General features: G+C 41.3%; 1 protein-coding gene across 2 annotated transcripts in view; it reads right to left on the bottom strand.

Annotated features, from left to right (window-relative positions):
• The window catches only part of TAOK3 (TAO kinase 3), a 142,952-nt gene that overhangs the window by 56,310 nt on the left and 71,994 nt on the right, over positions 1-14,648 (bottom strand). Inside the window, exons 1-5 of one of the 2 annotated variants that reach the window (XM_079762500.1) lie at positions 14,273-14,314; positions 13,306-13,402; positions 11,486-11,566; positions 10,444-10,557; positions 9,224-9,315 (exon numbers count right to left, since the gene is read on the bottom strand). In XM_079762500.1, the coding sequence (XP_079618626.1) occupies positions 9,224-9,315; positions 10,444-10,484 (133 nt within the window). In that variant the 5' untranslated portion in view covers positions 10,485-10,557; positions 11,486-11,566; positions 13,306-13,402; positions 14,273-14,314. Of the gene's footprint in view, positions 1-9,223; positions 9,316-10,443; positions 10,558-11,485; positions 11,567-13,305; positions 13,403-14,272; positions 14,319-14,648 lie in introns of those variants that run through there. The other variant, XM_079762499.1, reaches the window with a different exon arrangement.

Below are 14,648 nucleotides of genomic sequence, written 5' to 3'. Positions count from 1 at the left end.
GAACTAAAGGCAGAAGTAACAGGGAATACTGCCCGCCCTCCAACTTGAAATGAACAATGTTGAGAATACTGAATTTTAAGTTATTGGCAGTACTTAAGCAGAAGGCAACGATACTTATTCATCTGTGATACTTTGGAGGGGCTTCTTATAGTCTTGACTAAATGATCTCTGACACCTTTTGAAAGTGTCTACAAATATTTATTAACCTCTCAACAGGATAGTTTATACTCACCAAATAACTACCAGTATTATAGGGACATGAAATCTTAATAAGTGGAAGTTTGAAAGTTGCAGTATAGATACACAGAATTATATCTGTTTCTAATGGAGAAGAGAAATAACTGGTTCAGGTTTGTTTTATTTTCCAGATCAACTCTAGAAAGTTTCTAGAGCTTGGCCTTTTGACAACTTCCAGTATTTAAAGCCATGTAGAACTAGGATCACATCATGTAACCATCAATGGCTTTCCATTATTCTTAGGACAAAGTCCAGATCCTTAAACATAGCTTGTTGACCTTTATGAACATGACCCTGGCTAGCTCTAGCACTTCAGTTTGAGAAGCAATCTCCACCCCTCCTCTCCCTCCTCCCCCTCTTCACGTATCTTTTTTTTCACTGAAAGAACCAAGCTCACAGCCTCTCATACATGCTGCTTTCTCTATCTGGACTCCCTTCTCACTCTTGTTCCCTAAAGTTTATCTGGTAATTCTTGCCAATCCTTCAGGTTTTATCTTAAATATAATTTCATTTCTGCATTAATTTAATAAATATTTACTCCAGGGTCATTATATGCTTATAATCACTTCCAAAAGGAAGCCTTTCCTGACCTCTCAGACTAGGTCTCCCATTAGATTTTGTCACTGCAAATTATATTTTTCCTTTCTACCACCTATCACAACCATACTGAATTATTTGTGTAATTTTTATGTGATGTGTGTCATCTTTGCTAATGTGTTCATGACAACAGGGACAACATCCTTTATGTTCATCTCTGCATTTCCAGTGCTGCACGCATATGTGGTATTTATTCTTAGTGGCCAAAATGAGTAAATGAAGATAAGGCAAACTAAGGCAAAGAGAAACTTTATCAACAAAGAATCTTTGTGCAGCGAGAAGTCACAAAGTGACTGAGAAGAAACCAAGTCTTGGGGCTTATGTCAGATACTATGGGATGGCTTCATTCACTATCAGGACAGGAGCCCTCTCACTCACTGGCAAAAATATAAAATTCAAGCCGCTCAGAAGAACACTGAATTGTACAAGAGAAACAGCAGGGAAGGGGGACTAAAGAAAAAAGAAAACAGAAATTTAGGAAGAGGACGATGAAAGGACAAAAACAACAAAACCCAGTTCGATGTTGCTCAGATCTGAAGTAGGAATGGGGAACACCTGTATGTAAGTAATGGGCACTCTGTCTGTAAACAAGACAGGATAGTTGACCTCACAATGGCAGAGCAGTTCTAGCACAGAGAAGCGTGTGATGAAAGGTATTCCAAACACAGGACAGCTCTATGATCTAGTTTCTGAGAAGCTTTCGCTAAATATTAATTTCAGATGGCCTCACATCTGTTCAAGTCCTCTGCCAGATGCAGCACATAAATCCTCTGAGTCATGGTGACAGGACTCATTGCTAATCCAGAATACTATAGAACAGGGGTTGGCAAACTATGGCCCAAATTCACCTAACAGCCTGTTTTTGTAAAGTTTTATTGGAACACAGCCACACCTATTCATTAACATATTGTCTTTGGCTGCTTTCATGCTATGTAGCAGAGTTGAGTATTTATGATAGAGAAATGTATGGCCTACAAAGCCTAAAGCACTTATCTGGTCCTTTACAGAAAGTTTGTCAGCCCTCACTGTATAATATACCTAGTGGCCTGGTGCACGAATTCATGCACATTGAAAGGAAATTAATTAGAAGAAATATTTTAATATCGCTATTCGCCCTTTCTCTATAATAGAAGTGTCAACCAAATTCATGATCGACAATGACAGATAGAAACACATGCGTGCGATTGGCACCAGTGAGAGCTTTAAATATATATATATAAACTTGCTTAATTAGACCTGCTTTCTGATGTAGCTAAACTTTTTCCAGCCCAGTGAAGCACCCCAACTTCTCTTTCAGGTAATTGTCAGCAACATAGCAGTAAATATCAACACGAAGCAGATTATTATTATAGATCATGCAGGGAGAACAAAGGGTAAAATATTTAACTGCAGCAGTGTTTGTGACTATATTCTGTGCAGTGAGAAAACCTGAAGTCATTTTCAAGGTCCACCATTTCCTTCTTCTTTTCAGTCAGGTCAAGTTTCTAAGCTTTCTAAATCTCCATTTTCCTGCTAATGAAAAGAAAATAGAATTCTACCGAGTCTCCTATCTACCTACTCCAGGACTTCTGTGAAGATCAAATGAGAGGAGGCACGGAAAAATGCTTCACAATTTGGTTAAAGTGTAAAATGTTTCTACCTGGCTATAAAGCAAGTCATGTTCCCAGGCTGAAGAAACTCCAAGGAGGCTAGTCGCAAGGGAGAGGAAGCCAGGCATTGCTATGTGACATCATTACCCAGTGCCCGCAGCCACTGTTTCTGGGCTGAGCTGCGCTGTGGGCCGCTATTTGCGCCATGAGGTCTCGGCAGTGTCGGCTGCAATTTGGTGGGCTGTCACTCCGGGGTGGTGGCGGGGCCTGTGTCCCACTTGGGGGAAGCTGAGTGTTGCTTTGTGGGCACCAGGTCCATAGTGCCATTTCTCTGTAAATGGCCAGTGCATGTCATGGCAGCTCCTGCCTTGAGCGTCTGCCCCCTGGTGGTAAGTGCGCATTATAATGAACGGTCGGACACTTAGCATATTAGCCTTTTATGTATATAGACTAGAGGCCCGATGCACGAAATTCATGCAAGTTTAGCTACATCCGAAAGCAGGTCTAATTAAGCAAGTTTATCTATATATATATAAAGCTCTCACTAGCGCCAATCGCACGCATGTGTTTCGATCTGTCATTGTCGATCATGAATTTGGTTGACACTTCTATTACCCTCTGCCGCCTTCTCCTCAGCCCCCTGCTGCCTCTGTCTTGGCCCCTGGCTGCTGTGGCGACTGGGGGTCTCTGCTACCTCTGCAGCCTCTACCTTGGCCCCCGTCGCCACGGCTTCGTCCAGAAGGACATCCGGAAGGACATCTGGTCTAATTAGCATATTACCCTTTTATTATTATAGATAGTTTGTATAGGAGCTTCAACATAAGCAGCAGAATAGAAACTGGGAGTGCTTTTGAAACCACCTTGTGACAGGTAATCACAATCCCAAAAGAAAGGAAAAGGGTGGTAGCATAAAAAAGCTGAATTAACTAAATTTAAAAAAAATAATGATTTCTACTAAATTTAAAGACAATGACCAAGCTCCTATGGATGTTTCATCTGTATTTTATGAGATCAATGTTCAGGAAGATCAATTCAATTGAAACCTTTGGACACTGCTCCATTTGGCAAAGTTCATGCTAAATTGTAGCACCTAGACTGAGCTTTATTCTAATAAGGAAGATCATGCCCGGCTGGTGTGGCTCAGTGGATTAAGTGCCCCACGTACCAAGAGGTGACTGGTTTGATTCCCAGTCAGGGCACATGCCTGGGTTGTGGGCTTGATACCCAGATTGGGGCATACAGGAGGAGCTGATCAATGTTTCTCTCTCATTGATGTTTCTATCTCTCCCTCTCCCTTCCTCTCTCTCTAAAATAAATAAAAACATATTTTTTAAAAAAGTAAGATCATGAAAACGTAACAGATTTCTGATGAACAAATGTGATTTACAACCATAATAATAATTGATACCATTTACTGAGTTCCTATTATATGTCAGGCACTCACTTCGGGTATGTTACATATGTTTTCATAATTCTCACAATAATGCAAGATAAGCATTATTATTCAAATTTCCCAAATGAAGAAACAGAGGGTCAGTTAGCTTAAAGAATGAAACTAAGTCATGCAGTAAGTGGCAAAATTGGGATTTCAACCCAGTCTTTAAGACTTCAAGGCCTGTGTTCTTTCCACTAGGCCTCAGTGCCTCTTCAGTAACTTTGCATTTTATAATGGACTAGAGGCCTGGTGCACGAAATTCGTGCATGGCGGGGTGGGGGGGTCCCTCAGCCCGGCCTGCACCCTCTCGAATCTGGTACATCCCTCTCGCAATCCGCTGGCTCCTAACTGCTTACCTGCCTGCCGGCCTGATCCCCCTAACTGCTCTCCCCTGTGGCCTGATCCACCTAACTGCTCTCCCCTGCCGGCCTGATCCCTCTAACTGCTCTCTCCTGCCAGCCTGATCCCCCTAACCACCTCTGCCTCAGCCCCGCCACCATGGCTTTGTCCGGAAGGATGTCCGGAAGGTCGTCCGGTCTAATTAGCATATTACCCTTTTATTAGTATAGATAGCTCTAGTATTTTAAAATGAAAAAAATTAGAAGTAGCAGCTTTATAAGACTAAGTAGCTTAACACAATAGTCATCACAACATTCATTTATGAACAGACAAACAATGAGTGGCTAATGTGGAAAAAAATTTTAAGCAAAGAAATTACATAACATTTGTGTTTTCATGCTTTTTTCACTTCTGGGGAATTTATTTCTGAACACAGTCAGTTCCATGTCAATGCTGATGGACCATTTGCCAGATTCTACCATGATCACTGCTAGTGAACTAAGTGTCTGTAGTTTAAACAGAAGAACATCAAATTAACTTCTCTTGAAATAATCTTAAAAAATAATGTATCTGGTGACTGGACAATTTCAATGTCCAAAAGTTTTTTAAGGATTCATGCATTTAAATAGTTCTTTCAGTGGAAGATGGTATGGATTTTGGTACAGTGATTCTTCCATCCAAATTCTATTTCTTCAAAACTGTCTTGGCTAGTTTTAGCCCTATTAATTTTAGGACTACCTTGTCAAGTTCTACATAGTATTGCTAGAACTTCATCATATGTTCTTTATAATATATGCACATATTTCTGAGTGCCACCAAAAATCAGTCTGAATAAATTGGAGGAATTTCTTTTGCAGTGAAAGGGAGAAGAATACAATATTACAACCTAAAAAGAAAACTACCACCTCAATATCCATTAATAGACAATCAGTTAAATAAATTATAGTATATACATATAAAGCAGCAATTTTCAACTATTTTAATCTCATGGCACACACAAACTAAGTATTAAAATTTAGTGGCACACCAAAAAATATATTTATTGCAGATCTAAAAATAAAGTATATTTTGATTCATTCACACCAGATGGCTATTACTGTGTTGGCTGTTATCATTTTCTTATTTGACAATCTAAGAGAAAAGAGGTCAGTGGCCCTGACTGGTGTTGCACATTTTAAAAATTCTTGTGGCACATTGGTTGAAAATCGCTGATATAAAGGAATAAGCTTATGCCATTAAAAAATGAAAAGGATGGCTAAGTTACTAATATGAAACAGATCTCCAAGATATTACAAAGTAAAAAATCAAAGTACAGAATCACTTTTATGTTAACTTGGGTGCGAAAAGGAATATTATAAGTGTACATTCAAACTTGTTTGTATACTCATAAAGGAAGTCTAAGAGGATATACAAGAAATTAATAACAGTGGTTCCCTATATGTGTTGGCAGAGGGAGGGTAGAATTGGGCTGATAGTACCAGGGGAAAGTTCTTTTACTGCATGTCTTCTTACTTTTTATATTTGATTTATAAATTATGGCAATGTTAATTAGTGAAAAAAAAGTAAATATTCTAACTTTCCTCCTTGAATTGTTTCATTTTTCATTAACATATCTTTAATATAAAAAAAAAGACAAATTGTATACATTTACCCTATATTTTTTTGTTGGAAGGAGTCAATGAAGCAATTGGAAATGAATACAAAGTATCCCAAATCATCTTTATGGAGAGGAGAAACATTGGAAGGAAAGACAAAACCTTAGCCTGAGAACAAACTGGGTCTCTGAAATTCTTACAGGATCAATTTGGATACCAGAATAGAGAAAATAAAACAAAAAATTACAATCTAAATTTTAAAAATCAGAGAAAATATTTTTTAAAAGTGATTTTTAAAATATTAAACATTTTTTATTTAAAATGTATACAAATAGCCCTAGCAGGTTTGGCTCAGTGGATAGAGCATTAGCCTACAGACTGAAGGGTCCTGGGTTTGATTCCTGTCAAGGGCACATGCCCGGGTTGTGGGCTCGATCCCCAGGAGGGGGCATGCAAGAGGCAGTCGATTAATGATTCTCTCTCATCATTGATGTTTCTATCTCTCCCTCTCCCTTCCTCTCTGAAATCAATCTTACCTTATAATAGAGAAACATGCAAATTGACCGCACCTCCGCTACACCCACGATTGGGCCGGCAGGAGGCTGGGGGCGGGACTCTGGGTGGCATATCCGCCGTTGAGAAGATCAAGATGGCGGTGCCCAGTGGCCGGGCCCATGCTGCCGCTCCCGGGGGTGCCTGGGGCAATCGGCACACCGGGGGGCGTGGCCGGGCCCATGCCGCCACTCCCCAGGGTGTCTGGAGCGATCGGCACCCCGGGGGGCGTGGCCGGGCCATGCCGCCGCTCCCGGGGGTGCCTGGGGCGATCGGCACCCCGGGGGTGTGTGGCCGGGCCCATCGGCACCCCGGGGGGTGTGGCCGGACCCATGCCGCCGCTCCCGGGGGTGTCTGGGGCGATCGGCACCCCGGGGGGCGTGGCCGGGCCCATGCCGCCGCTCCCCGGGGTGCCGGGGGCGATCGGCACCCCGGGGCGCGTGGCCGGGCCCATGCCGCCGCTCCCGGGGGTGCCTGGGGCGATCGGCACCCCGGGGGTGTGTGGCCGGGCCCATCGGCACCCCGGGGGGTGTGGCTGGACCCATGCCGCCGCTCCCGGGGGTGCCTGGGGCGATCGGCACCCCGGGGGGCGTGGCCGGGCCATGCCGCTGCTTGCCGGGGTGCCTGGGGCGATCGGCACCCCGGGGGGCGTGGCCGGGCCATGCCGCCGCTCGCCGGGGTGCCTGGGGCGATCGGCACCCCGGGGGGCGTGGCCGGGCCCATGCCGCCGCTCCCGGGGGTGCCTGGGGCGATCGGCACCCCGGGGGTGTGTGGCCGGGCCCATCGGCACCCCGGGGGGTGTGGCCGGACCCATGCCACCGCTCCCGGGGGTGCCTGGGGCGATCGGCACCCCAGGGGGCGTGGCCGGGCCATGCCGCCGCTCGCCGGGGTGCCTGGGGCGATCGGCACCCTGGGGGGCGTGGCCGGGCCCATGCCGCCGCTCCCCGGGGTGCCTGGGGCGATTGGCACCCCGGGGGTGTGTGGCCGGGCCCATCCCGCTCCTCCTGCCGCTCCCGGGGGGTCCCAGGGGCCGAGGATTTCCAGGCCTTGGGCACCAGCGGGGACCCTGCACGGATCGCAGGAAACCACTGGGGGTCGGCTCCTGCGATCCTTAGCAAGGATGTTGGGTGCCGCTGAGCCCAAGGCCACCGCCCGGGGCCAAGCCCCGACCCTGAAAAAGGCAGAAGGCGGTGGCCACAGCCAAGGCCTGGGTCCCTGGTGCCAGCAGAAAACTGGTGCAGGCAGCCAGGTGAATGAAGGTCTATTGCACGAATCTTCGTGCAAACGGGCTACTAGTCTTACATAATAAAAAGGTAATATTTAAATTACCATCACTCCGCTACGCCCATGATTGGGCCAGCGGGTGACACAGGGGGCGGGACTCGGGGTGGCTGGGGTGGTGATTGGGCCGGCAGAACGCTGAGCTCAGGTTGCCAGCGGCGAGGCGAGCTCAGCGTCTGCGCCATGGCTGTGCTGTGGCACAGACAGGCCTCTGGGGCAGCTAGCCGAGCTGGCGTTTTGGAGGTTTGGAGGCGGCGGGCGGTGGGCGGGCGGCTCCCTGGGGAGGAGTCTGGCGGCAGCTGGGCCGCAGGAGCACGTGGCAGCGGCCCCAGCCTTCCTGGGCGGGAGGCAAAGGCAAGACCCTGGCCTGGGCTCCGGCTGCAGGAGGACCACGCCCCTGCCCCGCCTCGCCCTAGGGGCCCAGGGACTTCGGAGCTGCAGACCAGCGGACAGACAGCTTACACGTGCATGATTAAATCATGCACTGGGCTTCTAGTAAAAAATATATTTAAAAAATAAAATAAAATGTATACAAATATCTAGATAAAGGCAGTGTTGTGCTGGAGCCAACTCACACTGGCTTTAGAAGGTCAACTGTGCATACCTTTCCCCAACTCAACATTTAGTGATTCAACTGGTAACTTGAAATTGGCTCTAGTGGGAATATTTACACCATGGAAATTGGCAAATGCTACAAATTAGATATTTTCATATCCCCACCACCCTCCAAGAGTCACTGGTTAAATTTACCAGTATACAACCGAATAAAGGTAACTTTAAGATATATTAAAATTAAAAGCATACAACCAGAGATTACTTGGTATTTTAATTAATTTTAGGTAACTGCAACTATCTGAGGAACAACTTTAAAGCTGGCAGTTATCACCCTAGCTGGTTTAGCTCAGTGGATAAAGCATCGACCTGAGGACTGAAGGGTCCCGGATTTGATTCAGGTCAAGGGCACATGCTCAAATTGCAGGCTCAATCCACATGGGAGGGCATGCAGAAGGCAGCCGATCAATGATTCTCTCCTCTCTCATTATTGATGTTTCTCTCTTTCTCTCCTTCTCCCTTCCTCTCTGAAATCAATAAAAAAAATATATATATATATAAAATAAGCTGGCAGTATCTCCAAAAATGAAGTTTTCTCTAAGGTTGCTCTCTTTATGGGTTGGGTCAAATACTAGTATAGTTTTTAGAGTCAGATCTTTGGTAAGCCTACTTTTACTTTTGCAAATGTCGCTTAAACAAGTTGTAATGTAAATTAAGTAACAAATATTACATGAAGAAAAGACATATATTACCACTTATAGTATGGAGAATGGCTATTTTTCAAATAGTAATACTTATCATGGATTCCCACATTGGTAACTGCCATATCTGCTCAAACTTTTACTTAAATTAGTAACTTGAAAATATACCAGAGAGAAAGCAATCTCCCCCCCCCCCCAAGAACATGGGGGGAAATATAATGCATTCACACTGCCTGGCACACGTATACTAATAACACATTGAACAATGACTGGATGAATGAATTAACAATCATAATAAGGAGTGAGTTTCAAAAAAAATACAATGAAAGCAAGTCTTTTACTCACCCAATTCAATACAGGTGATCCCAAGTGACCAAATGTCAACTTTCCCATCATACTGTCCTTCGTCCATAGCTAAGATCACCTCTGGAGCCATCCTGCCAAAAATAATGTTGTAAATTAAAAACTAAATTTACTTAACAAAGCGATTCAATGAAAACTGTTTTGAGGGTGTTCTAAAACTTTATCTCATAAAGATATTACTTCCTCACACTAATCATTTGGAAAAAACACTATTCAAAATGTAAATAATATACTTAGTGATTTACATGAAATAATACATTATTTTCAATAAACTCTGGTTCCACTATTTCCTTTAAGTTTGATTTTCAGTAAGTTACTTAACCTTTCTGTATATTATTTTCTTCATCTGTAAAATGGAGAGAATTCTAATAGCTACCTCAGAGATTAACAAAGGATTAATATGTATGAAACAGTTAAACAAATAAATTACTTTAAGCAACATGAAAAATATTCCAAAGATATTGCAACTTAAAACCAACCAACCAACCAAACAAACAAACTGCTATTAATGTTACTTTGTCCATAATAGACTTTCATTAGGAGGACAGGGGTCATATCAGATTAATATGCTTTGTTCTTTAGTAGTGTATGTAAGTAGTTGCTTAGCAAATGCTATTCCATGATGTTGAAAAAAAAATTTAAATAGCTAATTTTTTTGATAGATAAGCAATTTTCCAGGAATATAAGTCATTCTCTAAGGTACAATAAAATTCCAATGCATCTGTGAAAGGAAGGAAAGGAATCTTGAATAGAATGGGATAAAACTAAGTCAGAATGATAAGCTAGGTAAAGTATCAGAGAATTCAGCAAACAGAAGAACCTGGATTTCTTTCACTGAAAGGCAGTATTTATGCTCACTGGCTAGAGGAGGTTAAAGAAGCTACCCTCCTTGCCTAGAGACTCTGCCTCAAGAGAAAAGTTGAAAAGAAACTTTAAATGAAATCTAAAACCTGAGCTTGGATAGTGTGTTGATAATCCTGCTCAGTTTACACACAGTGACATCAACCTTATTTGAACAAGTTAAAATAACCAGAAATTTTATACTAAGTCAGAGTGTTTCTTTTTGCTAATGAGTTTTCTATCTTTCTGTAATAAAATCTCATCTTAAGAGACATGGTGAGACACTGTCAAAATAGCAAAGCAAAACCTTGTTCGTGGATGCATTTTTTAAAAACTATGTCATGTTCTCTAATTCTACATACCAGTAAGGTGTGCCCACAAAGGAGTTGGCAGGAGAAGCCATTGAAGCAGATCCAAAATCAGCTAGTTTCACCTGACCTGGCTCTGTTAGAAGAATATTTCCTGCTTTAATATCCCTGTAGGAAAAAAATAAGAAGGTTAGAAAATTACTTTTCAATTTTGATTATGGAATAAGGTCAGAGCATGCAATTAATAAGACAAAAAGTTTATTTTAAAAAACCTTGCTCAGATAGCTAAAAGGGGACTTAGTAATTACTGCATGTTGTAAGGGGGGCTCAGATTCCGGGGTTGTAGTTATAGGTAGGTCACAGTAATTACACTGAAAGGGAGAGCTTTCTTTGGAGGGAGAGAAGGCAATGAGAAAAAAGGCAGTTATGGCAGTCAAGGAAACCTGTTCAATTGCTGCACTTACAAAACCATATTCTTAGATGCTAAATCCAGTCACCAACAGTATTCCTTGTGCTGGGAAAATTGGCACCATTTGTAACTGCCTTTTTTCCCCCTTTTCCAAATTACTTGACATTTTTTGAAGCCTAAACAAACCTTCAATGACTCTGTATTGACTACCTACCAATAAGCCTCCTCTACACACATACCTTTTCTTTCTTGCCTGTGACCCTTTCTCTCTGCCTTTAATTGTAACTGCAACTCTAAGGCAGTTGAGGGTACATGTTATATAGAAGGTGTTATTTTAAAAATAACACTGTACAGTAAAAAGAAGACCCTGAAAGATCAAAACAAACAAGGATTAGGGGTTAGGAAATTGCATTTATTGTATTACTGCAAAGAATTGCAAGTGGTTACTATTAAAGCTATTAGATATTTTATGCAGCAAAAAGATTTTAAAATATAATTTAAAAAATCATTTTCAGTATGATAATTTAGAATGATAAGATGTGGATGTATTCTTTATTCTCTTTTAAAAAGGTATGAGGTGTAATGAGTACTATGAACCAAGAATTGTAAGTTGATGGGCAGTGAAAAGATAAAGCAGAGAGAATGAGGTAAATTTATGTCAAATTGAAAATGATAAGGTTCAAATACTTCCAAAACAACGTTTCCAAAAATCTTCCTTGAAAATTCAGTTTCTTTCCTCATGATGACATTAGGAATTGGCAGAGAGAACTAAAAAAAAGCATTATTTATTTCTTACAACAACAACAAAAAATGTTTTCTCTATTATCTTCAATTACAACATTGACTAGCTAGCCTCTTAAATCAAAATAATAAAATGAGACATAGATAGCATTTATTATTAAATAAAGAGCATTCTTTAAAAGTTTTTTGTCCTTTCAACTTCTTTTACATATTAAAAAAGTTAAAGTATAATATAGAATTAACACATGAATGTGCAGATTAAGATAACAAAGGCATAAAAAACTGAACTGTGGCTTTAACAGGAACAAACAAAATCATAAACAAGTTGGCATTCCATAAGGACATCTTGGTACTAAAGATATATATATATATATATATATATATATATATATATATATATATATATATATATATATACACACACACACTGAAGGCCCGGTGCACAGATTCAAGCACCGGTGGGGTCCCTCAGCCTGGCCTGTGGGGATCGAGCCGAAACTGGCTCTCTGACGTCCCCCATGGGGTCCTGGATTGCAAGAGGGCACAGGCCAGGCAGAGGGACCCCACTGGTGCACGATTGGGGTAGGGGAGGGACCGTGGGAGGGCTCCAGGGCGTGTCCGGCCCCCTTTGCCCAGTCTCGATCAGCTGAACCCCAGCAGCAAGCTAACCTACCGGTCTGAGTGTCTGCCCCATGGTGGTCAGTGCGCATCACAGTGACTGGTTGAATGATTGAACGAACGGTGGACACTTAGCATATCAGGCTTTTATTATATAGGATTTTAATGTGTCAAATCCATAGAAATTATGGTTCAATTTATTTCATCAATATTTATTATACATAGTTAGTCCTTATAAATTCACAGCAGAAATTTTGGTCTGTCTATCTTGAGAAAGTTCTGCTTTTTTAGTACCAGTATCTTGTGATGACTATTCTTATGTGATTAAAACAGAAAAGGGGAACCTATGACCTAACAGTTTCATTTCTTCCTAGCAAATGTCAGTGTTTTCTTTTGTTTTTGAGCCACCTCAGTTACTTTATACATAACTCACAGTCCACTACTTCTGCACCATTCATTGAAGTAACTGTACTAGAAGTTCTTTGTTGAGAAAGGAAAATATTAGAAACAACATCTTTGTTTAGGAGAAGTTAGCAGTGGGAAATAGAGTGGGGTTGTGGTAGGAAAAAATATAAGGTAGAGGAAAGCCTTGGATTAGGAGCTAGGAAATTTGAGTTTTACTCTTTATCATATAAATGCTGTGAAACCATGGGCAAGTTATTTAAATCTTTATGAGTCTCAGTTTCTTCATCTGCCAAAATAAAGACAATAAAATACTATCCTAAGTATCTATATGAATCACCGAAATAAAAAACATTTTAAAGTGCTAAAACAGCATGTATTTATATAAGATAGACCTGTTATTTGCAACTGGAAGGGAGAAGAAACTGAGCTAGGAAATAAATATATGCAAGAAAGATTCATTTTCTTTTCTTCTTGACACAGTATCAAAAGGTTGCTGAGCTCTTCTTCCCTGCAACACTCTGCCTGGAGAATAGTTGTAAGTCTTTGTGGATACATGGGGGAAACCAAGAGATAGGAACTAAATTCTGGCAACTTTACTCTTTACATCCAGAAGCAGTGGCAGTCTATTTGTTACCCATAAATCCTTAGGCACCCTAAAAATAGGAGCATGCACTAATTTTCAAGGTTCGTTGAATAGATATTCCTATACCTGAAATGAAAATGTAACTAGTCTCTAATCTTACCTATGAATCAATGCATGAGAATGCAGGTAGGCTAGCCCCTGCAAGGCACCATGAGTAATGGCAGCGATCTCCACTTCCTGAAGTGGTTTCTTGTGAACTGAGGAAGGAAAAAACATTCAGGAGTACATGATCAGTTTCATGCCTCTTTTTATCTTATACAACTATACCAAACTGAATTACAGACTTTCTCAAATGACAAATTGGGAACACATTCATCTAAAGACACAAAATATATATTTTCTATAGAACAGCAATAAATAATCAGAGAATAGAAAACTGAAGTATAAAAACAAACAAACCCGTTCAAACAAAATAAAACAAAGCCTGATATTTATGTAATGAATTATTAATTTATTTGTCAGTTGCAAGTCATTTGGCCAGGCCCAAATTTACTAGTTTCTTCTGACATTATAACCCTAGAGTGTTTTAGGTGGCATTATTCTCCTCTGCCCCGAAGCCATCTATCTCACTCTAACTACAGGTTTTCAAGATTTGTGAAAGCAGCTAATAAGCAATTTCTATTCAGAGATTAAGGATGATATTAGAAAGTTTTTTTAATGTAAATTTTTAACAGTCTCTGGTTATAACAGCAGCTGTGGAGAACTGGGTCAGTCAAGATATTTACAAGGGTTAAATATTAATATTTAATTTAATTCCACCTACCTCTCTTTCATACATAAACATAAATTTAATGTTTTTGGCTGCATATACTTCATCCCATTAGTAAACATTTTAGTAGTACCTGCCCAGGATGAACTATGAACTTAAAAAAAAAACCACAGTAGGAGGACTGCTAATCATTACTCAGATAGTTTTGGTGGCACTACAAAGTTTGCATAGCTTATGCACACAAGCCCTAAGTCTAAGTCTTCATCCATGTGGTTTGCCCAAATTGGACTTTAATTTAGGTGCAGATAACATTCTGGTCAAGGTAAAACAGAAAGGAGGGGGCTGTTTTGATTCTTACCTTCTAACAAATCAGAGGCTGAGCCTAAGCAATACTCCATCACCAACTGTAAGAGATTAAAACAATAAATAACCAGAACAATGAACAAGAAACTGCTAAAACCAACCGACCAACCCAGAACCTAAGAATACTAGAAGAATAAATACCCTGGCCTACCTGACCCTGGATTCAATTTTGGTCAACTGGCACTAATTGGTTTTTATCATTTTTATCATTTGTTATTGTTATCTCCTACTTGGAAATGGAATTAGTCTAAAACTCTAAGGGGACTGGGTATGGAGATACTGACTGGCAATGATCAAGTTGAGATCTCCAACTTATCTATTTACTACTACATTCTACATAATCTTGTTTCAAAAAGGGATTTAAGGTGGCT

This window comes from Cnephaeus nilssonii, assembly GCF_951640355.1.
Source record: "Cnephaeus nilssonii genome assembly, chromosome: 22".
Lineage (NCBI taxonomy): Eukaryota > Metazoa > Chordata > Mammalia > Chiroptera > Vespertilionidae > Cnephaeus > Cnephaeus nilssonii.
Note: the sequence above shows the minus strand (reverse complement) of the source record. Positions and strands in the feature narration are given on the sequence as shown.